Source organism: Ochotona curzoniae, unplaced genomic scaffold (assembly GCF_017591425.1).
Source record: "Ochotona curzoniae isolate NIBS_2020 unplaced genomic scaffold, NIBS_Ocur_1.0 contig_43, whole genome shotgun sequence".
Classification (NCBI taxonomy): Eukaryota; Metazoa; Chordata; class Mammalia; order Lagomorpha; family Ochotonidae; genus Ochotona; species Ochotona curzoniae.
In genome coordinates, this window is record NW_024466218.1 from 18,668,033 (window position 1) to 18,690,192 (window position 22,160).

General features: G+C 49.1%; 1 protein-coding gene across 2 annotated transcripts in view; it reads right to left on the minus strand.

Annotated features, from left to right (window-relative positions):
- Nucleotides 1-16,740, minus strand: part of PSTPIP2 (proline-serine-threonine phosphatase interacting protein 2) — a 58,741-nt gene extending 42,001 nt beyond the window's left edge. For both annotated transcript variants that reach the window (XM_040984966.1, XM_040984967.1), the window contains exon 1: nucleotides 16,646-16,740. In XM_040984966.1, coding sequence (XP_040840900.1) covers nucleotides 16,646-16,678 — 33 coding nt within the window. In that variant the 5' untranslated portion in view covers nucleotides 16,679-16,740. The remainder of the gene's footprint in view (nucleotides 1-16,645) is intronic.
- Nucleotides 16,741-22,160: the final 5,420 nt, after the last annotated feature.

Sequence of the window (22,160 nt, forward strand, 5' to 3'; positions counted from 1 at the left end):
CTGCCATAATCCACACTGGAACTAACTCCCCATATAGGAGGTTCAGGGGGAACCAAATGAGATGCTAAGCAGAAATCCTGACACCAAGCCAAGGAAGCAGGCCAGGTCCAACAACAAATGTGTTGTCTCTACCGCCAAAAGCAAGACTGGACTGGCTGGGCCAGAAATCCAAAGTAGGGCGGACCTAGGGCAACATGCCAAGATGCTATACCAGCACCCTTGGTCGTTCTCTGCCTAGTGAAAGGCTAGAGCCCAATCCATGAAGCTTCCAGTTTGGCCATTATCCCATGACACATCCCCCCGCAACACCGCTTTGGAGGCCTTTGATCTCTATCAGAGAAGCAAAGGGAGGATCAGTCTTGGAATCTTTTTTTATATATAATAAATCTTTTCTTAAGATTTATTTTATTTTTGTTGCAAAGTCAGATATACAGAGAGGAGGAGAGACAGAGAGGAAGATCTTTCGTCCGATGATTCACTCCCCAAGTGACTGCAACGGCCGGTGCTGCACCCATCTGAAGCCAGGAGCCAAGAAACTCCTCCAGGTCTCCGACTGGCTTCCTTTTTGTAGAAGTACGCATTTGAGAACAGTTTATCCCTGTCTTCTCCTGGTGTTCACAGAGAGTTATTGCACTGCATGGATATATCACAGTTTATCTATCTGTTCACCTACTTAGGAACAGCCTGGCTGCTGCCAACTTTTGCCAATTCTGAATGGAATTACTGTAAACTCTTGTGTGTAGGGTTGTATAACAACATTTTCAATCAAACTGGGTTGTGATTTAGTGGAAATAGATTTAGACTCGACTTGTTTGCCTGAGTTAAATGGGATGCTTGAATACTCTGTGTTCCAAACCCATGCTCATTGTTGCAGGCAGATAAGAAAGTAGACAGTGAGAGAGTGCAGTGATGAATGACATGGGAGCAGTGCTTGTACTTTCTATGGCTTGATTCTTCTTCCCTTTTAAAGATTCATTTATTTTTATTTGAAAGGCAGATTTATAGAGCGAGGGAGGGAGAGAGAGAGAGATCTTCCATTCACTGATTTACTCTCCAAATGGCTGCTATGGCCAGAATTGAGACAATGTGGAACCAGGAGCCAGATTTCTTCCAGGTCTCCCATGTGGGTACAGGGTCCCCAGGACTTGAGCCATCCTCTTTCCCAGACCATCAGCAGGGAACTGGATCTGAAGTGGAACAGCTGGGCCTGGCGGCATGGCCTAGTGGCTAAGGTCCTCACCTTGAACGTGCTGGGATCCCATATGGGCGCTGGTTCTGGTCCTGGCGGCTCCGCTTCCCATCCAGCTCCCTGCTTGTGACCTGGGAAAGCAGTCGAGGACGGCCCAAAGCCTTGGGACCCTACACCCATGTGGGATACCCGGAAGAGGTTCCTGGATCCTGGCTTCGGATCGGCATAGCATTGGCCGTTGCACTCACTTGGGGAGTGAATCATCGGATGGAGGCTCTTCCTCTCTGTATATCTGACTTTCCAATAAATAAATAAATCTTAAAAAAAAAAAAAAGAAGTGGAACAGCCGGGACTAGAAGCTGCCCCATGTTGGATGGTAGTGCTTCAGGGGGAGAATTAGCCTGTTAAGCCACCATGCTGGCCCCTATGATTTGCTTCTAATATTCTGACATGTAAGATGTGCTTAAGTGAAAAATTGAGTCTGTAAATATTCTCATTCCTAAAGTACAAAAAAGTAAAAATACACCCACCTTGAGATGGCTGTGGTGAAAAACTAAATTTAAACTTTAGTTACACTTATTTAAGTTGGGGATTTGGTGAGGAGTTGGGACGCCACCTGGGATACCCATGTCCCACCTGGGGCTCCAGGGTTTGAGTCCTGCCTCTGTCTCTGATCCAGTGTTCTATTAATGTGCACCCTGGGAAACATCAGATCACGCCATGCATGTCAGAGACCACAGTCCAATTCTGGGCTCCTGGTATGAGCCTTGCCCAATCCTGGCTGTGGTGGGCATTTAGACAGTGAACCAGTGGGTGGGAGAGCTTTGTTCCTGTTTCCATCTCTGTCCCTCTGCCTTTTAAATAAAATGAAAAGAAAAAAATTTTTTAATTTAGGATTAATTTCTTTTATTTAAGGAAGAGAAGGAGGAAAGCAGGAGGGAAGAAGAGGAAGAGAAGAAATGAAGGAGGGTGGTATGAAAGAGAGATTGAGTGAGTGAGAAGGGAAGTGGGTGAAAGACAGAAATTGTACCAGCTGATTCACTCCCCAGATACTTAGAGCAGGCTGAGCGTGGGAGCTGGGAACCCAGTCCAGATCCCCCGCACGAGCAGTGGGGACCCAAGGACTGTGGCCATCACCTGCTGCTTCCCGAACTCTACATTAGGAGGAAGTGGTAAGTGGAAGCAGAACTGAGACAAAACCTGGGATCCAGGACACACACATTCTAAGCTGTATGCTGTCCTCTATGCTAAATGTTTTGGCCTTTAACTACATTTAAGTTAAAGTGTTGGGGGAAAAAATCCTTCAGCTACAGCACAGATTGTTGTCAATTTTTTAAAAAGATTTATTTATTTTTATTGGAAAGACAGATACACAGAAAGAAGGAGATACAGAGAGAAAGATCTTTTCTCTACTGACTCACTGCCCAAGAGGTCACAATGGCTTGAGCTCAGCCATCTGAAGCCAGGAGCCAGGAGCTCCTTTGAGATCTCCCACGTGGGTGCAGGGTCCCAAGGCTTTGCGCCATCCTTTCCCAGGCCACAAGCAGGGAGCTGAATGGGAGGTGGAGCATCAGAGACATGAACTGGCGCCCATGGACGTGAATTGATTCCCGTATGGAATTCTGGCATGTGCAAGGCAAGAATTCAGCCATTGAGCTATGGTGCTGGGCCCAATTGTAAATCTTATAGTCAATGGGAACAGTGAGTGACAACAGTCCCATGTTTCAGGGGTTCGGGAAGGCTCACTCTCTGTGACCCGGAGGGAGAGTAGCTCCTGGAATACACAGTCGATCTCTAGGAGTTCGTTTTCAGAACTAGAGTTAATCAGTTTGATGTGCAAACTTGGCAGTGAATGCATTTGCTTGCATGATGCTGATCGACCGTTTTGTTTCTAGCATGTATGTTTCTGTTCATGTTGAGTACAAGAACTTTCATCGAGTTGTAACCTACAGCTGAGCTTTTTAATTTCTGGAAAAGAAGTTGCACGCTTGCTCTTTCAGATCTATTCTTACTCTAATATCTTAGCTCTCTTAGACTTGAATACTGCAATAGTGATAGACTCCATGGGCCCGGCGCAATGGCACAGTGGTTAAGGTCCTCGTCTTGCACGCCCTGGATCCCATATGGATGCCGGTTCTAATCCCGGCAGCCCTGCTTCCCATCCAGCTCCCTGCCTGTGGCCTGGGAAAGCAGTCGAGGACGGCCCAAAGCTTTGGGACCCTGCACCCCTGTGGGAGACCTGGAAGAGACTCCTGGCTTCGGATTGGCTCAGCTCCAGCCGTTGCGGCCGCCTGAGGAGTGAAAGATCAGCAGCTACAAAGAAATCACACCAACAGTGCACCTGCAACAGCTTCTCCACACAGGGTCACACCCAGGGTTACCCCTGTGTCTCTGAGCCTCAGGATAGCACTGTGCGGCCAACACACATCCGAAGGACAGAGCCAAAGGACAGAGATCCCTGCAGGGGCAAGGAGCCACACCACCAGAGTTGGTAGACAGACAAAGTCATGCATCACTCTGCCTTTCAAATAAGACAGAAATAAACAACGAATACAGAAGAGAATGTCCAGTTGGTATCTCAGCTTCCAAAATTAACTGTAGAGCCCCTATACATGAGCCACAATCCTAACACCTATTTCATCCTTTGAGACACCTTGCAGACCACTGTCTGCAGCTCTCACTAGCCCTGCTGCACAGCAATAGGCATCTGAAGCTCAGAGTGCTTAAAGAGTGGCCAGTCACTCATCATTCAGATGCCAGCTAGCCAGGGCCAGGAAGGCTGTGCTGCCTACCTTCAGGTAGGGTTGGCTCTCAGAGTCCCTACCCTAGGCAGCTTATTCAAACATTCCTTCCAGCCCTGGGCCATGCCATGTCATGCCATGCCATGGCCTCTCTTTGAGGCATTCTGCAAGCACAGATTTGCTGGCCTGCTGCATGCAGTATCACTTTCGCATCCTATAAGAATGGGTAGGGTACCTCATGGCACCCAGGTGGGACAGCCCGATCTTACCCTGTTCAACTTAGCCTGTTCCCTCTGGCCTGAGGAGGCCACCTGCTGGCAATCAGTGTTTGCCCCATTCACAAGAGTAGAGGCTGCAAGGCCGGCATCAACTTTGCCCAGAGCCACAGGTGCACACAGACCTCTGGCCTCTGCAAATGAGAATCTATAAACACCCATGCTCAAAAGATAATCAAACAATAAACAAAATTCTGACTACAGAAAAGTCTGCAGAAAAGTAAATATTTATCAAGCTTTCAAATTACAAAGGGATTCTTAAATCCTGATGTGTCATAGTAAACTCATAGATCAGTACAATCAACTTGACCATACAGTCACTGACATACAATTTTTTTGTTTACTCATGATAGTCTTACTCTAGGATGATACAATAGCAGCACACACTCAGTAGAGGTCGGACTTCAAACTTTGAATGTGGCTCAACAGGCTAATCTTCCACCTGCAGTGCCAGCAATCCCAGGCTAGCACTGCTAAGTACTATGATCCGCTCTTGGCTGGCCTGAGGAGCAGCAGTGGTGAGCAGAGCTAGGTTAGTTCCACAATCAGGAGGATAAAAAACCAACTCCACAATGGGCCATGTTGCTAAGCTAAGCTGTTCCTCAGATGAGATTTATTAAATACATTTCCAACTTATAGTATTGTTAATTTACAGCGGGATGAAATTTCATCACAGACTGAAGAACACCTGCATAAAGTTAAGCAACATTGTTAATGACGGATAAGAACACAAAGCCGGGAAGGTTGGGTATCTTGAAGAAGGGCCTACTCCTCACCTCGCAGAAAGCCAAGCTGGGATTAAACCCAGAAGTGCCTAGTGTAAAACTCAGCTCTGCCTTACTGTCCCCAGGCATCAGAACACACAAATGATACATGACTGCACATTTACATGAGGATATGCACATGCTCACAAAGAATACAAAAAACACATACAATGGACAACAAGAATATATTTTTAGTATTTTAAAATATTTCATCACTTTCCAAGTAAGGCATGAGGAAAGAGATAAAGCATTTGTAAAAAAGGAAACAAAATCCTAAACAAACGTTCATTCTCCCAGGTAATAAAAACACAAATGAAAGTTTATTAAGTAACCAGTTTTTGCATATCATACAGGCAGACAAAAATACAATGGCCAGTAGTGAAACAACTACTTCTAAATATTATTGAAAGTACAATCTGTCTCTATCCCTGAGCAAATATTCAGTTCTACACATCAAGAGTGTTTAAAAACCCCCTCACTGTGCGCACTATTTTCCGACATTTTGTGGGTATTACTGTGTTTGCAGAGTGGCAAAGCACCTGGGATGCCGGGCAGCAGGGGGCTAGGCCAGCCTCGGAATGACCAGCTGGGGGCTTGTGGTATGAGAGAGAAATGAACACCACCCTTGCTATGACCCCTGTTGTTTGGAGTTTCCATTACTGGAGGCCAGGCCCTTTCTTATTTATATAAAAAACAGAATGTTCTAGGCAATTGTGTGTGGTCTCCTAACGGAGCAGAAACAAGCTCACCCAAGCAGAGTGGGCAAGTGGGAGGGAAGTACAGGACTAACTAGGAAAGACTGAAAGATTCGCTGCGGAAAGGCAGAGCGTGACCTTATTAGAGAAACACCACCACGGCTGGGTGGAGACCAGTTGTGTCATGAGTTTCCAGAAATAGACACTGGAAGAATCCAAAAGTTAAATCCCTGCAGCACCGCACTAGATCAGAGAAAGCTTAGGAAGCTTCATAAATGCCAGGCAGCAAGGATGGTAAAAATCACTTATCGTGCACTTTTTTAAAAGGCTTCTTAAATTTTTACTTGAAAGGCAGATTTTACAGATAAAGGAGAGACAGGGTGAGATCTTCCCTTCACTGGTTCACTCCCAAAATGGCCACAAGAGCTGAGCTGATCCAAAATGGGCAGCCAGAAGCTTCTTCCCAATCTCCCACATCAGTGCGGGGATCCACGGGCTTGAACCATCCTCCACCGCTTTCTAAGGCCATTCGCAGGGAGCTGGACCAGAACGAGAGCAACTGGGACATGAACCAGAGCCCAGATAGGATGTTGCCACTAGCCAGTGAAGGACTAGCCTGCAAAGCCACCATTGTCAGCCCCATCATTTACTTTTACATAATTTTCAGCAATATATACAATAAGACAAAAAGATTTTATTTGAAGTGCTGGAACACAGAACAGTGTCTACATTATGAATGTTATGATACACAGAGAAAAATATTGAGAGAAATCTGATTCCTGGGGAGGATATCGTGGCACAGCACTTTGGACTGCTGCATGGGATGCTCACATCCCTTCCTGGAGAGCTGGTTTGAGTCCCAGCTGTTTCACATCTGGTCTAGCTCCCTCCTAACAAGCCCAGGAAAACGACACAGATGATGGCTCAAATACGTGGTTCCTGCCATGCACATGGGAGACCCAGATGGAGTTCCTGGCTCTGGGCTGCAGCCTGGCCCAACCTGAGCTACTGCGGCCAGATGAGGAGGGAATGAAAAAGCTTTCCGTCTTTCTCTGTGTCACTGTGTCATTCCAATAAATAGCTGCTTTGGGACCAATTCAGTGGGGACTTTTACGAGTTAGCCCGATGGGTATGCTCTACCCAATGTGTAACCTCAGGAAACACCGCATGGATCTGGTGTGACCCCAGAGAACATGCTATGGAACCGGGTCACCCCTATTGCTGACTCCATGTAAGGAGAGACAACATACTGGGAGGCACAAGAAAGACAGGAGAGCTGGCCTCTCTGGTTCAACAGAGGAGCTTCAACACCTCATCAAAAGATGGAAAGAAGAGCAGGTTGAACAAAACTATAGGATAAATTCTACATCAAATACCTAAGGCTGTGAACATACCAAAACAGGCATAGACAGCAGGCAAGTAAGGGAAATGGTATCTAGTATCTGGCACAAGAAAGCCAACACCATCTTAGAACAATTGAGGCTATTCAAGTAACACCCTAGGACATTCTTCCCCGCCCGCAGGGTCTGGGATGAAATCAGGGACCATCTCTTCCTGGGTGCTGATGTGATCTTGCAGGAAGGGGTAACACACACCTCCCTCCCTCCCCCTGTGCCCACCCTCAGGATCACACAAAAAATTTGTGGGATCTCTTTCCTCATCTGCCTTCTCCCCGACGGCCCTTCAGATCCCACTCAGAGACCTACATTGGTCTGCGGTCCCCTCATGTATGTAACAAATATTTTAAAATAAATGTATTTTTAAAGAGTTATTTATTGTGGGCCTGGCGCGATGGCGCAGTGGTTAAGGTCCTCGTCTTGCACACCCGGGATCCAGATGGGCGCCGGTTCTAATCCCGGCAGCCCCGCTTCCCTTCCAGCTCCCTGCCTGTAGCCGGGGAAAGCAGTTGAGGACAGCCCAAAGCTTTGGGATCCTGCACCTGCGTAGGAGACCCGGAGGAGGCTCCTGGCTTCAGACTGGCATAGTATCGGCCATTGCTCTCACTTGGGGAGTGAATCATCGGACAGAAGATCTTCCTCTCTGGCTCTCCTCTCTGTGCATCTGCCTTTCCAATTAAAAAAATAAAAAATAATAATTTTTTAAAAGTTATTTATTTTTATTGGAAAATCATATATACAGAGAGGAGGAGAGACAGAGAGGAAGATCTTCCATCCAATGGTTCACTCCACAAATAGCTGCAATGGCTGGAGCTGCACTGATCCAAAGCCAGGAGCCAGGAACCTCCTCCAGGTCTCCCACGTAGGTGCAGGCTCCCAAGGCTTTGGGCCATCCTTAACTGCTTCCCCAGACCACAAGCAGGGAGCTGGATGGGAAGCAAGGCTGCCGGTATTAGAATCAGTGCCTATATGGGATCCCAGCACATTCAAGGCAAGGACTTTAACCACTAGGCTATTGTGCAGGCCCCCAATAAGTATATTTTTTAAAAATAATAGAGTCGGGCCCGGCGTGATATCCTGCACCCGTGTGGGAGGCCCAGAAGAGCTCCTGGCTCCTGGCTTCGGATTGGCTCAGCTCCAGCCATTGCAGTCACTTGAGGAGTGAATCATCGGAAGGAAGATCTTCCTCTCCGTCTCACCTCCTCTCTGTGTATCTGACTTCCCAATAAAAATAAATAAACAAAAAATAATAGAGTCACTCTTTTGTACACTTTTAAAAATAACAGAGTTACTCTTTGGGTAGCTCTACCTTTCTGATGGAATTAGAAACGGCGTCCACATGGGATCCCAGCGTGTTCAAGGAGAGCACTTTAGCTGCTGTGCTATCATGCCAGGCCCTTAAATAAATAGATCTTTAAAAATCATAACATGCGTTTTTGTTTGTACTGTCAGTACATGTGGAGCTAAACTGCCTGAGGTTACTGGTGAAGGAGAGAATTGGAAACTAAAACTCATGACTTAGTTTTCACTGTAGAGGCCCTGCAGTGGAGGACGTGATGGGAGCGAGCAGCCAGCCAAGCGAGGCAGGCACTGCTGGTCAGGCATCATGGCCATGGTCAGACGTCCAGACTCCAACTGCAGTGGGAAGGTCCTGGAGGAATCTAAGCTGGGGAACAACGTGACCTGAGTTGTGCTTCACAGAGCTCTTAGGTGCCAATGGGATCTGGCAAACAGTGGCTCCCTGTCAAGACAGCACAGGGGAAGGGCAGCCGAGGGCAGCAGCTGTGCAATGGCACGCCAGGGAACAGCCAGCTCTGCCGGGCAAAGAGGCCCCAGTTCAGGACACAGGGCTCCACAAGTGACAGTTCTAGAAGCACTCCCACACTGGAGCAAAAGAAAAGTGAGGGGTGTGCTCCAATAAAAATGAGCAATGCTGGGGGGAACGGGGTCGATTTCAAAGTTCAGGAATAACAGGAATAGCACATAATCACAGTACAGTGCTCAGCTCTCAAGTCAACAATCTTTAGATTTCTTTGTTACTAGAAAGGCAGATCTACAGAGAGAAGGAGAGACAAAGATCTTCCATGCCCTGGTTCACTCCCCAAGTGGGAGCAATGAATGGAGCTGAGCTGATCTTAAGCCAGGAAACAGGAGCCTCTTCCAGATCTCCTAAATATAAGTACAAGGAACCAAGGTTTTGGGCCATCCTCCTTTGCTTTCCCAGTCCACAAGCAGGAAGATGGAAGGGAAGTGGAGCAGCCAGGACATGAACTGGTGCCCATATGGGATCCTGATGCTTGAAGGCAGAGGATTAGCCAATTGAGCCACTGTGTCAGGCTCTGAAGTAAACAATCTTTAAAGTCATGACAATATAAACAGTGATCATTAATTTCAAATCAGTGATATTTGTCTTCAGTGGGTTCAGGGGAAATAGTGTCTATGAATTTAATCTAAGAGAGAGAGAGACAGAGGCAGAGATTAAGACCATGGAATTAGAACAAAAGGTGTGTGTGCACGTGAATTCTTCATGCTGTTGATTATAACGCTTTTCAATCAAAACTTTAAAGTGGTTGGCACTATGGTATACCTGGCTAAGCCTCCACCGTAGCATCAGCATCTCATGTGGGCACTGCTGCCAGTTACAACTGATCGATTTCTTATCCAGCTCCCTGCTAATGGCCTGGTAACGCAGTGGAGGATGGTTCCAGCCCTTGGATCCCTGCACTCACATGGGAGATGTGGAAGAAGCTCCTGACTCCTGGCTTCAGATCAGCCCAGCTCTGGCTGTTGCAGCTGCTTGTGGAGTGAACTACAAATGAAAGATCTCTTCTCTTTCTCTCCTTCCTCTGTAACTCTGCCTTTCAAATAAAATTTTTTACAAAGCTTAAAGTACAGAACAATTACATAGGAAAATAGAAATAGTAATGTAAAAGAACTAAATCTCTACAATAGCAGCAAACCAATGGACAATGTTTAAACTGCTCTATCAAGAAACAGTAATGTAAGTATATTATTTTATGGGGTGGTAGAAACGGTTACAAGATGGCAAGAGTTTCTGATATAAAAATGTTGAACATTAACGTGGGGTTGGATGGGGCAAATGCAAGGAAAATATTGCCTTTGAATGATAAGCCTTTTGGAAATATTTAAATAACATGCAAAGAATAAAATAAATTTTAACAAATTTTAAAATATGTGTTTTTGTTACTTTAAAGAGGTGTGCTTTTCCCAATCAGTAACCCTCCATGCCTTTTCCATGGCCTGGGTTTTGTCTTTTGTGTCTCAGGAATATATATATTTTAAAATTTTCCTTAAAAGGTAGCTCCACGCCTTGCTTCTGAGATGTTTTTTAAAACATTTATTTAGTTTTATTACAAAGGCATATTTTACAAACAGGGAAGGAGAGACAAAGATCTTGTACATGAATGCAACAGCTAGAGCTGAGTCAACCCAAAACCAGGAGCCAGGAACTTCCTCCCAGTCTTCCAGGGAGGTTCAGGATTCCAAGGCTTTAGGTCATCCTTGACTGCTTTCCCAGGCCTCAAGCAGGGAGCTGGATCAGAAGTGGAGCAGCCAGGACACGAACTGGCCCCCGTATGGGATGTTGGCACTTACAGATGTAAAATTAGCCTGCCACACCATTGAGCTTCTGAGAATTTTAAGAGGAACCAAGATAAAAGAACTTAGGTAGCTATCTTCAAGATAACTCCCTCTGGCTGTTCTGGGAAGAACGCATTGGGACAGGAGGAACTGGTGACAACTTCACTTTTTGGCACAAGGCAAAAGCATCCCTCAAGGTATGTTTCCATTGGCCAAATCCAAGAAAGAATATTTTTAAGTTAGAGGGAAAAAATGTAAATGTTGTTTTAAAAATAGCACATGTGGGCCTGGCACAATGGCCCTATAGCTAAATCCGTGCCTTCACACACTGGGATCCCATATGGGCACCAGCCTGTATCCCAGCGATTCTGCTTCCCATCCAGGTTGGTGCCTGTGGCCTGGGAAAGCAGAGGAGGATGACCCAAAGCCTTGGGACCCTGCACCTACATGGGAGACCCTGAGGTAGCTCCTGGCTTCTGGCTTCAGATCAGCTCAGTTCCAGTGGTTGTGGCCACTTGGGGAGTGAAACAGCAAACGAAATGTCTTTCTGTTTTTCTTCTTTGTAAATCTGCCTTTCCAATAAAAATAAAATAAATCTTTAAAAAACATTATTTGAGGTATTTCGATTTTTTTTGAGCACCTGATGTTATAAGTGTCCCTTTTAATAATGTTTTTTGCTACATCTCATTGGTTTTGGTATTTTGTTTTTATTTTCATGACTTCAGAAAAGTTTTTCTTATTAACTTCTTTAGTGACACAGAGGTCACAGAGTAGCATCATTTTCTTCAAGACGGGTTTTGATTTTCTTTGTCATCTATTCAGCCCCACACTGGTCATTCAGTAGCATGTTACTTCATGTTGCTGTAAATTTTCTATTTTTCTTCCTATTGTTGATTTTGTTTTATGGCCTTTCATTTAAGGCTACATATAGTAACTGTGTAATAGAGACTCTCCTATCCAGATGTGAAGACACAATGCAGTGTGCATCTCTATTTCCAAATCAAAGACTCCCAATGAAACTGCTAACTAAACCTTGACAATGGGATGCTGGACTCTCTGCCATTGCCCACACCGACAATGTCAAGATACACTTAAATAGCAGACTGATGGACTGTTTATGAAGGACGGTACTACTGTAATAATATAAGGAAAATCAGAGGGGGTAAAGAGACTTGGGGAGGAGGGACGGGATATCCCAGAGCCTATGGAACTGTATCATAAAATAATAAAAAATAAATTAATAAAAAAGCACAGGAAAGGTTGAGTTAATAATAATGTTTTAAAAGCCTCCAGCACTTCATATCCCTACGAAGAAAAACTCTAAGAGTAAAGGCAGAGGGGGCAGCCCAGCTCAGGCTGTGGGCAGACTTCAGCATGGGAAGATACGATCTGATCAAAGGTCTAGAGCAGGACAGCCAGGGTAGACAGCAGGGCAATGAGCAAGTTCAGATGGCCCCAAGACTTCCTGTAGGCAAGGTCGAGAGAGGAACCCCACCCCTGACGGTCCAAAGTGTGGACACAGCAACTAACAAGCTGGTTTGAACCCAAAGCCCTGGCGAATGGGAAAACAAGGTCAAAATAAGGATCTGGGGGAGAGTTGTTGTGGAGCAGTGAGCTAAGCTGCTGCCTACAATGCCAGCATTTCTTATCAGAATGTCACTTTTCAGTTCCAGCTTCCAATCCAGCTCCCGCTAATGTACTTGGGAAGGCAGTGGAGGATGGTCCAAGCGCTTAGGCCCCATCATAGACGTGGGAGGCCCAGATGGAGCTCAGGGCCCCTGGCTTCAGCACAGACCAGCTATGGCCATTGTGAGCATTTGGGAGAGGGAACAAGTAGACAGAAGAGCGATCTGTGTGTGTGTGTGTGTGTGTGTGTGTGTGTGTGTGTGTGTGTGTCTATGTCTGTGTCTGTATCTGTATCTTTGTCTACCTTTCAAATAAAGAATCTTTAAAAAAAAAAAAATAAGGATGTAGAAGATGTTCCAGGATGGGCTGGACCACACAGCCAAGTCTGGAGCCTGGAATTCGGCCAGGGGCAGGAACGCTTTCATCCTGCTCTCCTGGCTCAACGCCAGCAGCCACCTGCACACACCACTTCTGAAACACATGAGCATCTGTTCATGCCCTGAGACTGGGACTCTGCCCCGACTGTGGCCCAGCCGTTCCCTGAGAGCTCTGGAGACTGGACCCTGAGCTTTCATTCTTCCAAGCTCCATCAAAGTGAAGCAAGATGAACGGCACAGCCCTGCTTCACCAAAGGGCCACCACGAGGGTGTGGGAGGAGAAAGGAGGTACACACCAATAACAGGCAAACACAGTTAGGGCCGTCCTGGTTCTAAGAGATCCACACAAAGGTTCCTGGAAGTCAGCAAGGGGCATTTCAGCATGATTACCTATAAAGGGTATGCTGACTCAATCTATTTCAGGAACATGTACGGAAGTGGACCTTGAGCGTGCCTACTGCTCCGGAAGCATCCTTCTTCTAGCCTCTGGTGGCCCTTCAGCCCCACCCTCTCTCTGTTTCCTTAAACTTACAGGTTAAATCCTCACCTTGCAAGCACCCAGATCCCATCTGGGTGTCAGTTCATACCCTGACTACTCCACTTGCCTTCCAGCTGAAGGTCTGGGAAAACAGTCGAGGATGGCCCAAAGCCTGGGGACCCTGCCCCCACATGGGAGATCCAGAAGAAGCTCTTGGCTCCTGGCTTTGGACTGGCTCAGCTCTGACTGTTGTGGCCATTTGGGGAAATGAACCAGTAGAGATGAAAAATCTCTCTTTGTCTCTCCTTCTCTCTATAAATATGATCTGCCTTTCCAATAAAAATAAATCTTAAAAAACAAAAAACCTTCCAGGCACTCACCAAGAGTGCTTCCTTCTGGACACCTCATCTGCTCATTCTTTCCCCTTGAGCAACCGTGACCCACTTCCTTTAACCGTCACCTTTGCTGATAACGATAGCTAACAACTACAAGCTCCCACTTCATGCCAGGCTGTGGACTGCACCCTCTGGGCTAAGCTTTGCAACAGTCCCATGGAATAGGCACTGTGATCAGCACCCTTTCTATGCATGGAAATGCTGAAGTTTGAAGGTGGAGGGTCACCTGCCCAATGTCACCCAGTTAATCAGGAGATGAACCTGGATTCAAACCCTGTGTTGGGGCCAGCACTGCGGCATAACATGTAAAGCCTCTGCCTGCGGTGTTAGCATTCAACATGGGCACTGGTTTGAGACCTGGCTGTTCCAGTTCTGATCCAGCTCCCTGTTACTGCATTTGGGAAAGCAGCAGAAGATGGCCCAAACTCACTAGCCATTGCAGCCGCTTGGGCAGTAAACCAGCAAGTGGAAGTTCTCTCTCTGTAATTATGCCTTTCAAATAAATCAATGACCCTAAGATTTTTTTTTTTAAAGAAAATTGTGCTAGCTGATGATGCCCCTGGACTTGAGGCTGTTCCATGGCTCTCTCACCTGCAGCCCTGTGCTAAGCCCCCACGAGGGAATATTCACTGACATCCTCGGACCAGCTGCTAAGATAGTAAAATACCCATAACTCCCAACCCTGCTGCCTGGCACGGTGTCCCCTCCCCTCAACCTCCTTTACCCAGCACTCCTGGTTGGCACAGTAGTGAGGGGTGAGGCCAGGCTGGGCTGTACCTGGGGTCTGGCTGCTGCTACACCTGTGGCTATGTGTTTTCTTCACATCACCCTGCCCCCTTCTTGTTTCTCCATGAACCAGTTCCTCCTGTGCACTTCTGTATTTCTGGGGCCCCTGCCTCATCCTTCAGTTCCCCTTGTGCACAGCCCACTCCAGCCTCCTTCCCTACTCTCTGCCTTTGACCTCAGGTGGCTGTGTTGTCCTGTGCCTTTACCCCCCTAGTAGCTCTGCCATGTCTCCCCTCTGCCTCTGACCTTGCCCTCCTTCTGCCCACCCCCAGGATGTCTACCTGGAACCCCCCACTGCATCCCCCACAGACCCTTTCTCCCTCCCCACTCTGCTGGAGATCAGGAATGCAGGGACCAAAACCTGCCCTTCCAACTCTGCTTGCCCAGGGCCTTCCAGCCTGCCTTGCTGGGTGTGGGGGGTAGGGAGTGCGGGGGTCCCCAGCAGAATGCCTCACCCAGAGATGGTAAGTCACAGCATTTGTGCAATGAGGACCAGCCATGCCCACCTGTGTTTGCCAGCTTTCGGCCCAATCCACTTGCACCCTATTCTCCACACACCCACATCATCGCTTTTTCCACGGTTCTCCCTCAAAACCTTGCTCAGCCTTCTCCAGATTCTCTCCCTCCAATGCCTGTCCTTCAAGTCCTGCCAAATAATGTCCTATTTTCCTGGCCCCCAGACAAGCCACAGGCAAAGCACCACAGCAGGTGCCAGGCCCACAGCTGATGACGACACCAGGGCCCACCCTCCAGGGACCCCTGCTTGCGGCTGGAGGAAGCTGCCTCCTCCAGCTATGCCCCAGTGCAGACGATTTCACGGGGCGTTGTTACTCAGCACCAGTTCTGCCAAGGCTGTGGCTGAGCAGCTGGGCCCTGCTGTGCTGCTTACGGGCCCTGGCGCCTCAGCATGCCACTGAACCCCTCTGCTGCTTAGCTTTCTCACCTGGAGAATGGTAGAGACACTCCATGGAGTATTTTAGCAAGTGTCTTTGCAAACTGCTGCACATGAGCTCAATTTCTGAAAGCCTAAATCCAGAAAGTTCTTTCTGTAAGACCTTCAGCCAGCCTCCAACTCTCAACCCAGACCTCACCTCTGCCCATTCAGCCCCATTCCTCCAAGGCATCCAAGGCAGGGGCTTAACAGCTGCAGTAGCCCTCTGAGGATGAAAGCTCTGTCACCACCGGCACCTCCCTGGTGCCCTGCAGGCCCATTTGACTCATTCCACATACCTCTGGCAAGCCCATGCCCGTGCAAGAAGAGTATTGAGAACAGGCACACTAGCCACCAAGTCCACAGGCTGGCCAACGCTACGAAACAACACAACGCTAGAGCTGGGCGCAGCCAAGAAGGCTTCCCGGAAATGGTGATATTCAGAGACCTGAAGACAGTTTCACACCTTGAGCGGGAAAGGAAAGGCCAGAGAAGTCGGAAAGGCTTGTGTTCTACCTGAAGAATTTCCAGGCCCACCAGGAGGGCCAGTGGGGAGGTCCTTGGCCCTAGCGGGGCTACCACCCCAGCCCTGAGTCCCCTACAAGGTAGGATCCAGCCTGTGTTCCTGAGGTCACCGTGCCAGTTCTCTCCAGCCAGCAGCCCTGGAGTGGGAAGAGGGGCCTGCTGGGCCCTTCTGTGAGGGTTAGTTAGAGCCACAGAGTTCCAAGCACTGAGCAACCCTGGCCAGGCAAGAGTCAACCCTGAGCTGCCCATGGCCTGTCCCACAAGCAGAGGTCAGCTCCCCTAAATGAGGAGCCGTGATGGGGGTCCCTGTGCAGGGAAGGTGTGAAGGGAACACAACTCGACGGAGCAGAAGCCCACAGCCGACCACTCCCCCATCCGTATCCAGCCTCAGGTGTTCCATGGCGCGGAGGCACGGAGAGAGGTCCTACAGATGGGGCTGAGGACCGGGCTGCCAAAGAACTACGTTGCCTGCTAGACTGTCCCCTGAGCCCAACAGCTGCTGCCAACCGGCAAACTCACAGGTCCCCAAGCCGGGTCCCCTAAACCTACCCCCGGCTCAGCCCCGGAGAGCACCGGCGCGGCTCTTTCTGGGCCTCTCTTTTCCTCATCTGCCAAGACCAGCGGTGCCTGTCCGGGTTCCCAGGAGTCTGCGGCCGTGGCTGGCCGTCCTGCCGGGCGCACGGGTGGCAGAGGCTGGAGCCCGCGACCTAAGGGACACTCAGGGGCAGCCACGGACGAGCCGCCTGTCCGCTCCAGAACTGCCCCGGAGCTGCGGGCCTGGGGCGCAGGGAGCGCGGCCCCGGAGCGGGGCTGACCACCAGAGCGCTCGTAGCGCGCGCGGGGGTCCCGCGGGGGCGCCCACTTACCCAGAAGTTGCCCTTGAACAGAGCGCGCGTCATGCCGGCGCTGGCGCAGGCTTCCCAGCGGCGTCGGGACTGGCAGCGCGCGGGTCAGCGCCGGAGGGGGTGGGGTGGGGGGCCGGACTGGCACCGCCAAGGCCGCGCCCGGGAGCCGCCTGCGCCCAAGCCCCGCCCGGGGGCGAGGCGGACGCGTCAGCCGCTGGCCCAGAAACCCGCGGCGCCTCCGGCCCATAGGAGGCCCTGGACGAATCCCGGCTCCCGAAGGTGGAGGAAGGAGGCCCCTGGTCCCGCCCCCCTCAGCCGACCTGCGCTCGGGGAAGCCCGGGATCTCCTAGCGTCAGCGGTGGCTGGGGTGAAGGTTCCACACGGGGCCGTCGCAGCAGGCTGGAGCCCTATATGGCAAGGAACAGCCTGACTCCAGGTCCCCTCGTGCGGCCTTTTCGATTCAGTGCTTCCCCCACCTGCTGCACCCCTTCCAGGCCCGCAGCCCATGCTGCCAAGTTTTCTCTGTTCCTCCAGTCTCCCACCGCCAGTGACAGAGCCACGGTCTCTGCAGTGCGAAGTTGGAGAATAGACCGTGTCCGGTGCTGCAGAGACCCAGAGAGGCCAGGTGGTTAGAGGCCCGTGCTGCCGAAGGTGGGCCTCCTCCTGGGCCCACGGGGGCCAGGTGGACTCTCCGGAGGGGAAAGTGAGGATGGTCCCGACTAAGCCTGGGGTCATGGCCAGCCCAAGTCCCAGGCCCTGGAAGGCATGAATGTGCCCCCGGAGCAGGTTCCAGATAGATCCAGAAGCGTGGCTGGGTGTTAACAGAGGTGATCTGGAAACTTCTAAAAGATTCTGCCCCTTAGTACTTGGCTCACTCTCATCCCAACCATGAAGATAAGAGAGCTGGCCTCCAGCCCGGGCTCCCAGGGGCGCAGATGTCTCCATCCAACTGCTCAAAGCCTTTGAAAGTGGTGAGGGCAGAGGGAAGGGAGCGTCAGGACAGCCCAGGTCACGGGGAGCACCCTAGGGAGAGGCCCTAAAACAGGACCCTAAACAAGGAGAGGAGCACCAGACTGGACCAAAGTGTCTGTTTCCTAAAACCTTTAAAATATTTAGGGACAGATACTTTAGACACAATTAAAATTTATTTCATTGATTTTTTTTTTATTGGAAAGTCAGATATACAGAGAGGAGGAAAGACAGAGACAGGAAGATCTTCCCACTGCTTTCCCAGGCCACAAGCAGGGAGCTGGATGGAAAGGGGGCCGCCAGGATTAGAACCGGCACCCATATGGGATCCCGGTACGTGCAAGGTGAGGCCTTTAGTCACTAGGTTACCACGTCGGGCCCTTTCATTTAAATTCGTAATGCATGTTAAAGTCTAAGAAAGCGTTACCAGCCTTCATGTGACCAGGTGCCTGATTTCTGTGACTCAGAACAAGGATTCCTGTATTTTTAACTCTTTCACCCTCTAGTGGCAAAGCTTCAAAATGCAAGAGGTTGTCCACAAGGCCAGAAAACACAAGGTAAGCTTTGTGTTCAAAAAAAGACAGGAAAGATGTACTGTAAGTAATTGGGGGTATTTTACTAACAAGCCTACATCCTACTAGACGGCTAATCCTACTGCCACAGCAATGATGAAATAAATGATTAGGAAAACAGACATGACATGGAAGAACTTAAAGGCCATCCAATCTCCTAGTTCCAAGCCATCAGTTAACTGCGGCCAGCAATACTCCAAGTGCAGTCCCAGCTACTCTGCTCCCGATCCAACTGTTAACGTGCCTGAGAAGGCAGCGGACGATGCCCCAAGTGCTTGGGTCTCTGCCACCCATGTAGGAGATCTGGCTTTGGCTGGGGCCAGACTTGGCTGTCGTAGCCATTTGGGAAATGAACTAGTGGGTGCAAGAATTCTGTGTCACTCTTTCTTTCCAAAGAAGGAAGCAGAGTTCTTAGTTCACACAGCTCTAAGTCCTGGTGAGCACTGGCTTCTCGCTCTGCAGGATTCGCAGCTTGAACTGTCACTGAGACTAGCACATTCTCCACCTTTGGGGCTTTGTCCTGGCTGGGCTGTTGTCTCCTTTTTAAAAGTTTATATTACTTTTAAAAAGAAGAAGATTTATTTATTTATATTGCAAAGTCAGACACACAGAGAGGAGGAGAGAGAGAGAGAGGAAGATCCTCTGTCTGATGATTCATTCCCCAAGCGGCCGCAATGGCTGGAGTTCAGCCAATCCGAAGCCAGGAGCCTGGAGCCTCTTCCGGGTCTCCTATGTGGGTACATGGTCCCAAGACTGTGAGCCATCCTCGACCACCTTCCCAGACCACAAGCAGGGAGCTGGATGGGAAGCATGGCTGCCAGGATTAGAACCAGCATCCATATGAGGTCATGGCACATTCAAGGGGGGGACTTTAACCACCAGGCTACCGCACCAGACCCTAAAAGTTAATATTACTTTTAAAAATATATTGTTTACACAATTGAGAGGGATGCATCCTCATATGGGTCTCCAGTTTGGGTAGGGAGGTCTCCCGTTAAGGTCAGGAAGAAGGTGGGTGCAACAAACATGAAGGGTGGAGGCACTTATGCCGCAGGAAAACAAAGAGAACCTCCTCACCAGTGTTGGGACCATACCTTAACCCAGCAGTATCTTATTCACATCTCTCCAGGGCCAAGGGCTCAGGGCATACCAGTTGGATTCAGGCCAGGACATTGCTCCATGCCTACAGATATGACACCCCCAGAAGCACTCAGAGGTCAGGGATGGGAGTAGAAATAAAAACCGTTTTCACCAAATGCCCAGACATGGTGAATAACAGGAACAAATGCCAACTGCCCTTCCCAAATCTTCATAATTTTCATTGGTTAGAAAACTACACTCACAAGCCCAACACGGTTGCCTAGTAGCTGAAGTCCTCACCTTGCAAGTGCCAGGATGCCCTATGGGCCCCCACTTCCCATCCAGCTCCCTGCTTGTGGCCTGGGAAAACAGTTGAGGACAGCCCAAAGCCTTGGGACCCTGCACCCACCTGGGAAACCTGGAAGCTCCCAGTTCCTGGCTTTGGGATCAGGTCAGCTCTGGCCATTGTGGCCACTTGGGGAGTGAACCAGTAGATGTAGGATCTTGCTGTCTCTCCTCTTCTCTGTATATCTGCCTTTCCAATAAGAAAAAAATAATTTTGAAAAGCTACAGTTGTTACTTCTCCCCTATACTAACAATCTGGTCACTCTTTTATCCTTAAGCTCTGTTATTTGTTTTTGTGTTTAATTCGAAAGGTACTTGGCAGATTAGAGAAAATGAGATACAGGCCTTCCATCTGCTGGTTCACTCCCCAAATGGCTGCAATGGCCACAGCTGAGTTGATCTAAAGCTGGGAGCCAGGAGCTTCTTCTGGATCTCCCACACGCTTGCAGGCCCCCAAAGACTTGGGCCATCCTCCGAGGCTTCCCAGGCCATAGGCAGGGACCTGGATGGGAAGTGGAGCAGTTGGAATACAGATCAGCACCCGTATGACATGCTGGAGGACCCCTCAAACTCTCTCTTCATGTCTGTTCCTCGTTGCAAAGCTCCCAAGTGGCCCTGTTGCCCAGGGGAAGCTCAGTGCCTCCTGCCTGGCCTTTCAGACCGTGGGCATCCCATGTGTCCTCTTCAATCTCAACCCCTCCGGCCACCTCTGTCCAGGATGCACAGGCTGTGGGAGCTCAGGCCTCACTTCTCCAGCCCGCAGTGCCTTCTCGCTTCAATCCCCACAACCTGTCATCTCATCACACGAAGTAGCTCTTAGGAATGTCTGACTTCTGCTCCATGTTTTTCTTTTCTAATTTTTTAAAAAGATCTATTTGTTTTTTATTGGAAATTCAGATCTAGAGTGAAGGAGAGACAGAGCCCCTCCATCTGCTGGTTTACTCACTGCTGGCCTGGACTGCTTTCCGGCGGAAAACCAGACTGCATGGATTCTACTCATTAAACCCGGGGTCCTCTCACAAACCTCTGGAAGACATCCCTGGCTGCGCAAGTGGAATGTTCGAGAAGCACGAGGCATGACTGGGAGCAAAGTGGTCACAAACTTCCACATTTCCCCTCACTTCTCTGGTTAACCTGAATGGAAGACTTGACAGGTTTGGCATTCTGTAATTCCCATTCTGTAACTGCTCCCCTCTTCACTGTCCCTCACACCTTTGTTTACTTCCTACTAGCCCTCCGCAAGAACTTTCTATTGGTTTCTAATCTGCCACAGAACTGCCTTTTATTTTCCAAAGCAATAATTTGATGACTGCATCCTATTCATCTTCAACTCATGTCTGAGATTGCAAATGTTTTAGTATGATGAAGTCTCTCGAGACAAGACCAAAACCCACAAACCACAGCACTGTCATGCAAACCACATGTTGCAAGAAGGTGAAGTCACTACTTCCACCAAGCTCTTGTTTTGTGTACGTGGCTAAGTTTACCCTTAATGCCCTTGATCTTCATTCTGTCAAAATCTAACCTATTCTGCAGAAGTTGTCAACTGCATGAAAAAGCAAGCTCTTCTGAGTGAATGCCAGGTAGAAAATGCTAGCACTGTGAGCTGCCACATGCCAACACCAGCATGCCAGATGAGAGCCAGTCACCTGCTCCACTTGCGAGTTCCCCACCTGGGAAAGCAGCGAGAAACTTCCCAAGGGCTTGAGCTTCTGGCTTCCGCTGGGCCCAGCTCCGGTCAAATCCTTGAAGGAGTTAATCCCCAGACACAGGGAGCTCTTTTCTTCTCGTTCTCTATGCTTTCTAAACAATCCTCAAAAATAAAAATGTAGAAGGGCCAGCACGGTGGCATGGCCAACCAATCCTCAGCCTGCAGTGCCAGTATTCTGTAAGACAATCAGTTTAATTACCAGCTGCTCTACTTCTGATGCAGCTCCCTGCTAAAGTGCCTAGGAAAGCAGCAGGGAATGGCCCAAGACCTTGGCTCCCTGCGCACAAGAGCTGGAAGAAGCTCCCGGCTCCTGGCTTTGATAACCTAGCTCCAGTTACTACAGCCATTTGGGAAGTCAACCAGCAGAAGAACCTTCTATAACTCTCCCAAATATTTTTTAAGATTTATTTATTTTTATTACAAAGTCAAATACACAGAGAGGAGGAGAAACAGAGAGGAAGATCTTCTGTCCGATGATTCACTCCCAAAGTGAGCGGATGCCGTGCCAATCCGGAGCCAGGAAACTCCAAGTCTCCCACATGGGTGCAGGGTCCCAAAGCATTGGGCTGTCCTCGACTGCTTTCCCAGGCCACAAGCAGGGAGCTGGATGGGAAGTGGAGCTGCCGGGATTAGAACCGGCGCCCATATGGGATCCCAGCAGATTCAAGATGAGGACTTCAGCCACTAGGCCAAGCCGCCGGGCCCTTTAGTATTTTTTTTTTTATGTATTTTTTAAAGTAGGAAAAAATTATAAAATCACCACTTTACAACTACAGTGTTTATAACTGTTCTAGGGAGGTAAACAAGTAATCATTTAGTGAGAGGTCCTTGGCCATCCAGGACAGTCAGTTTCAAAGTA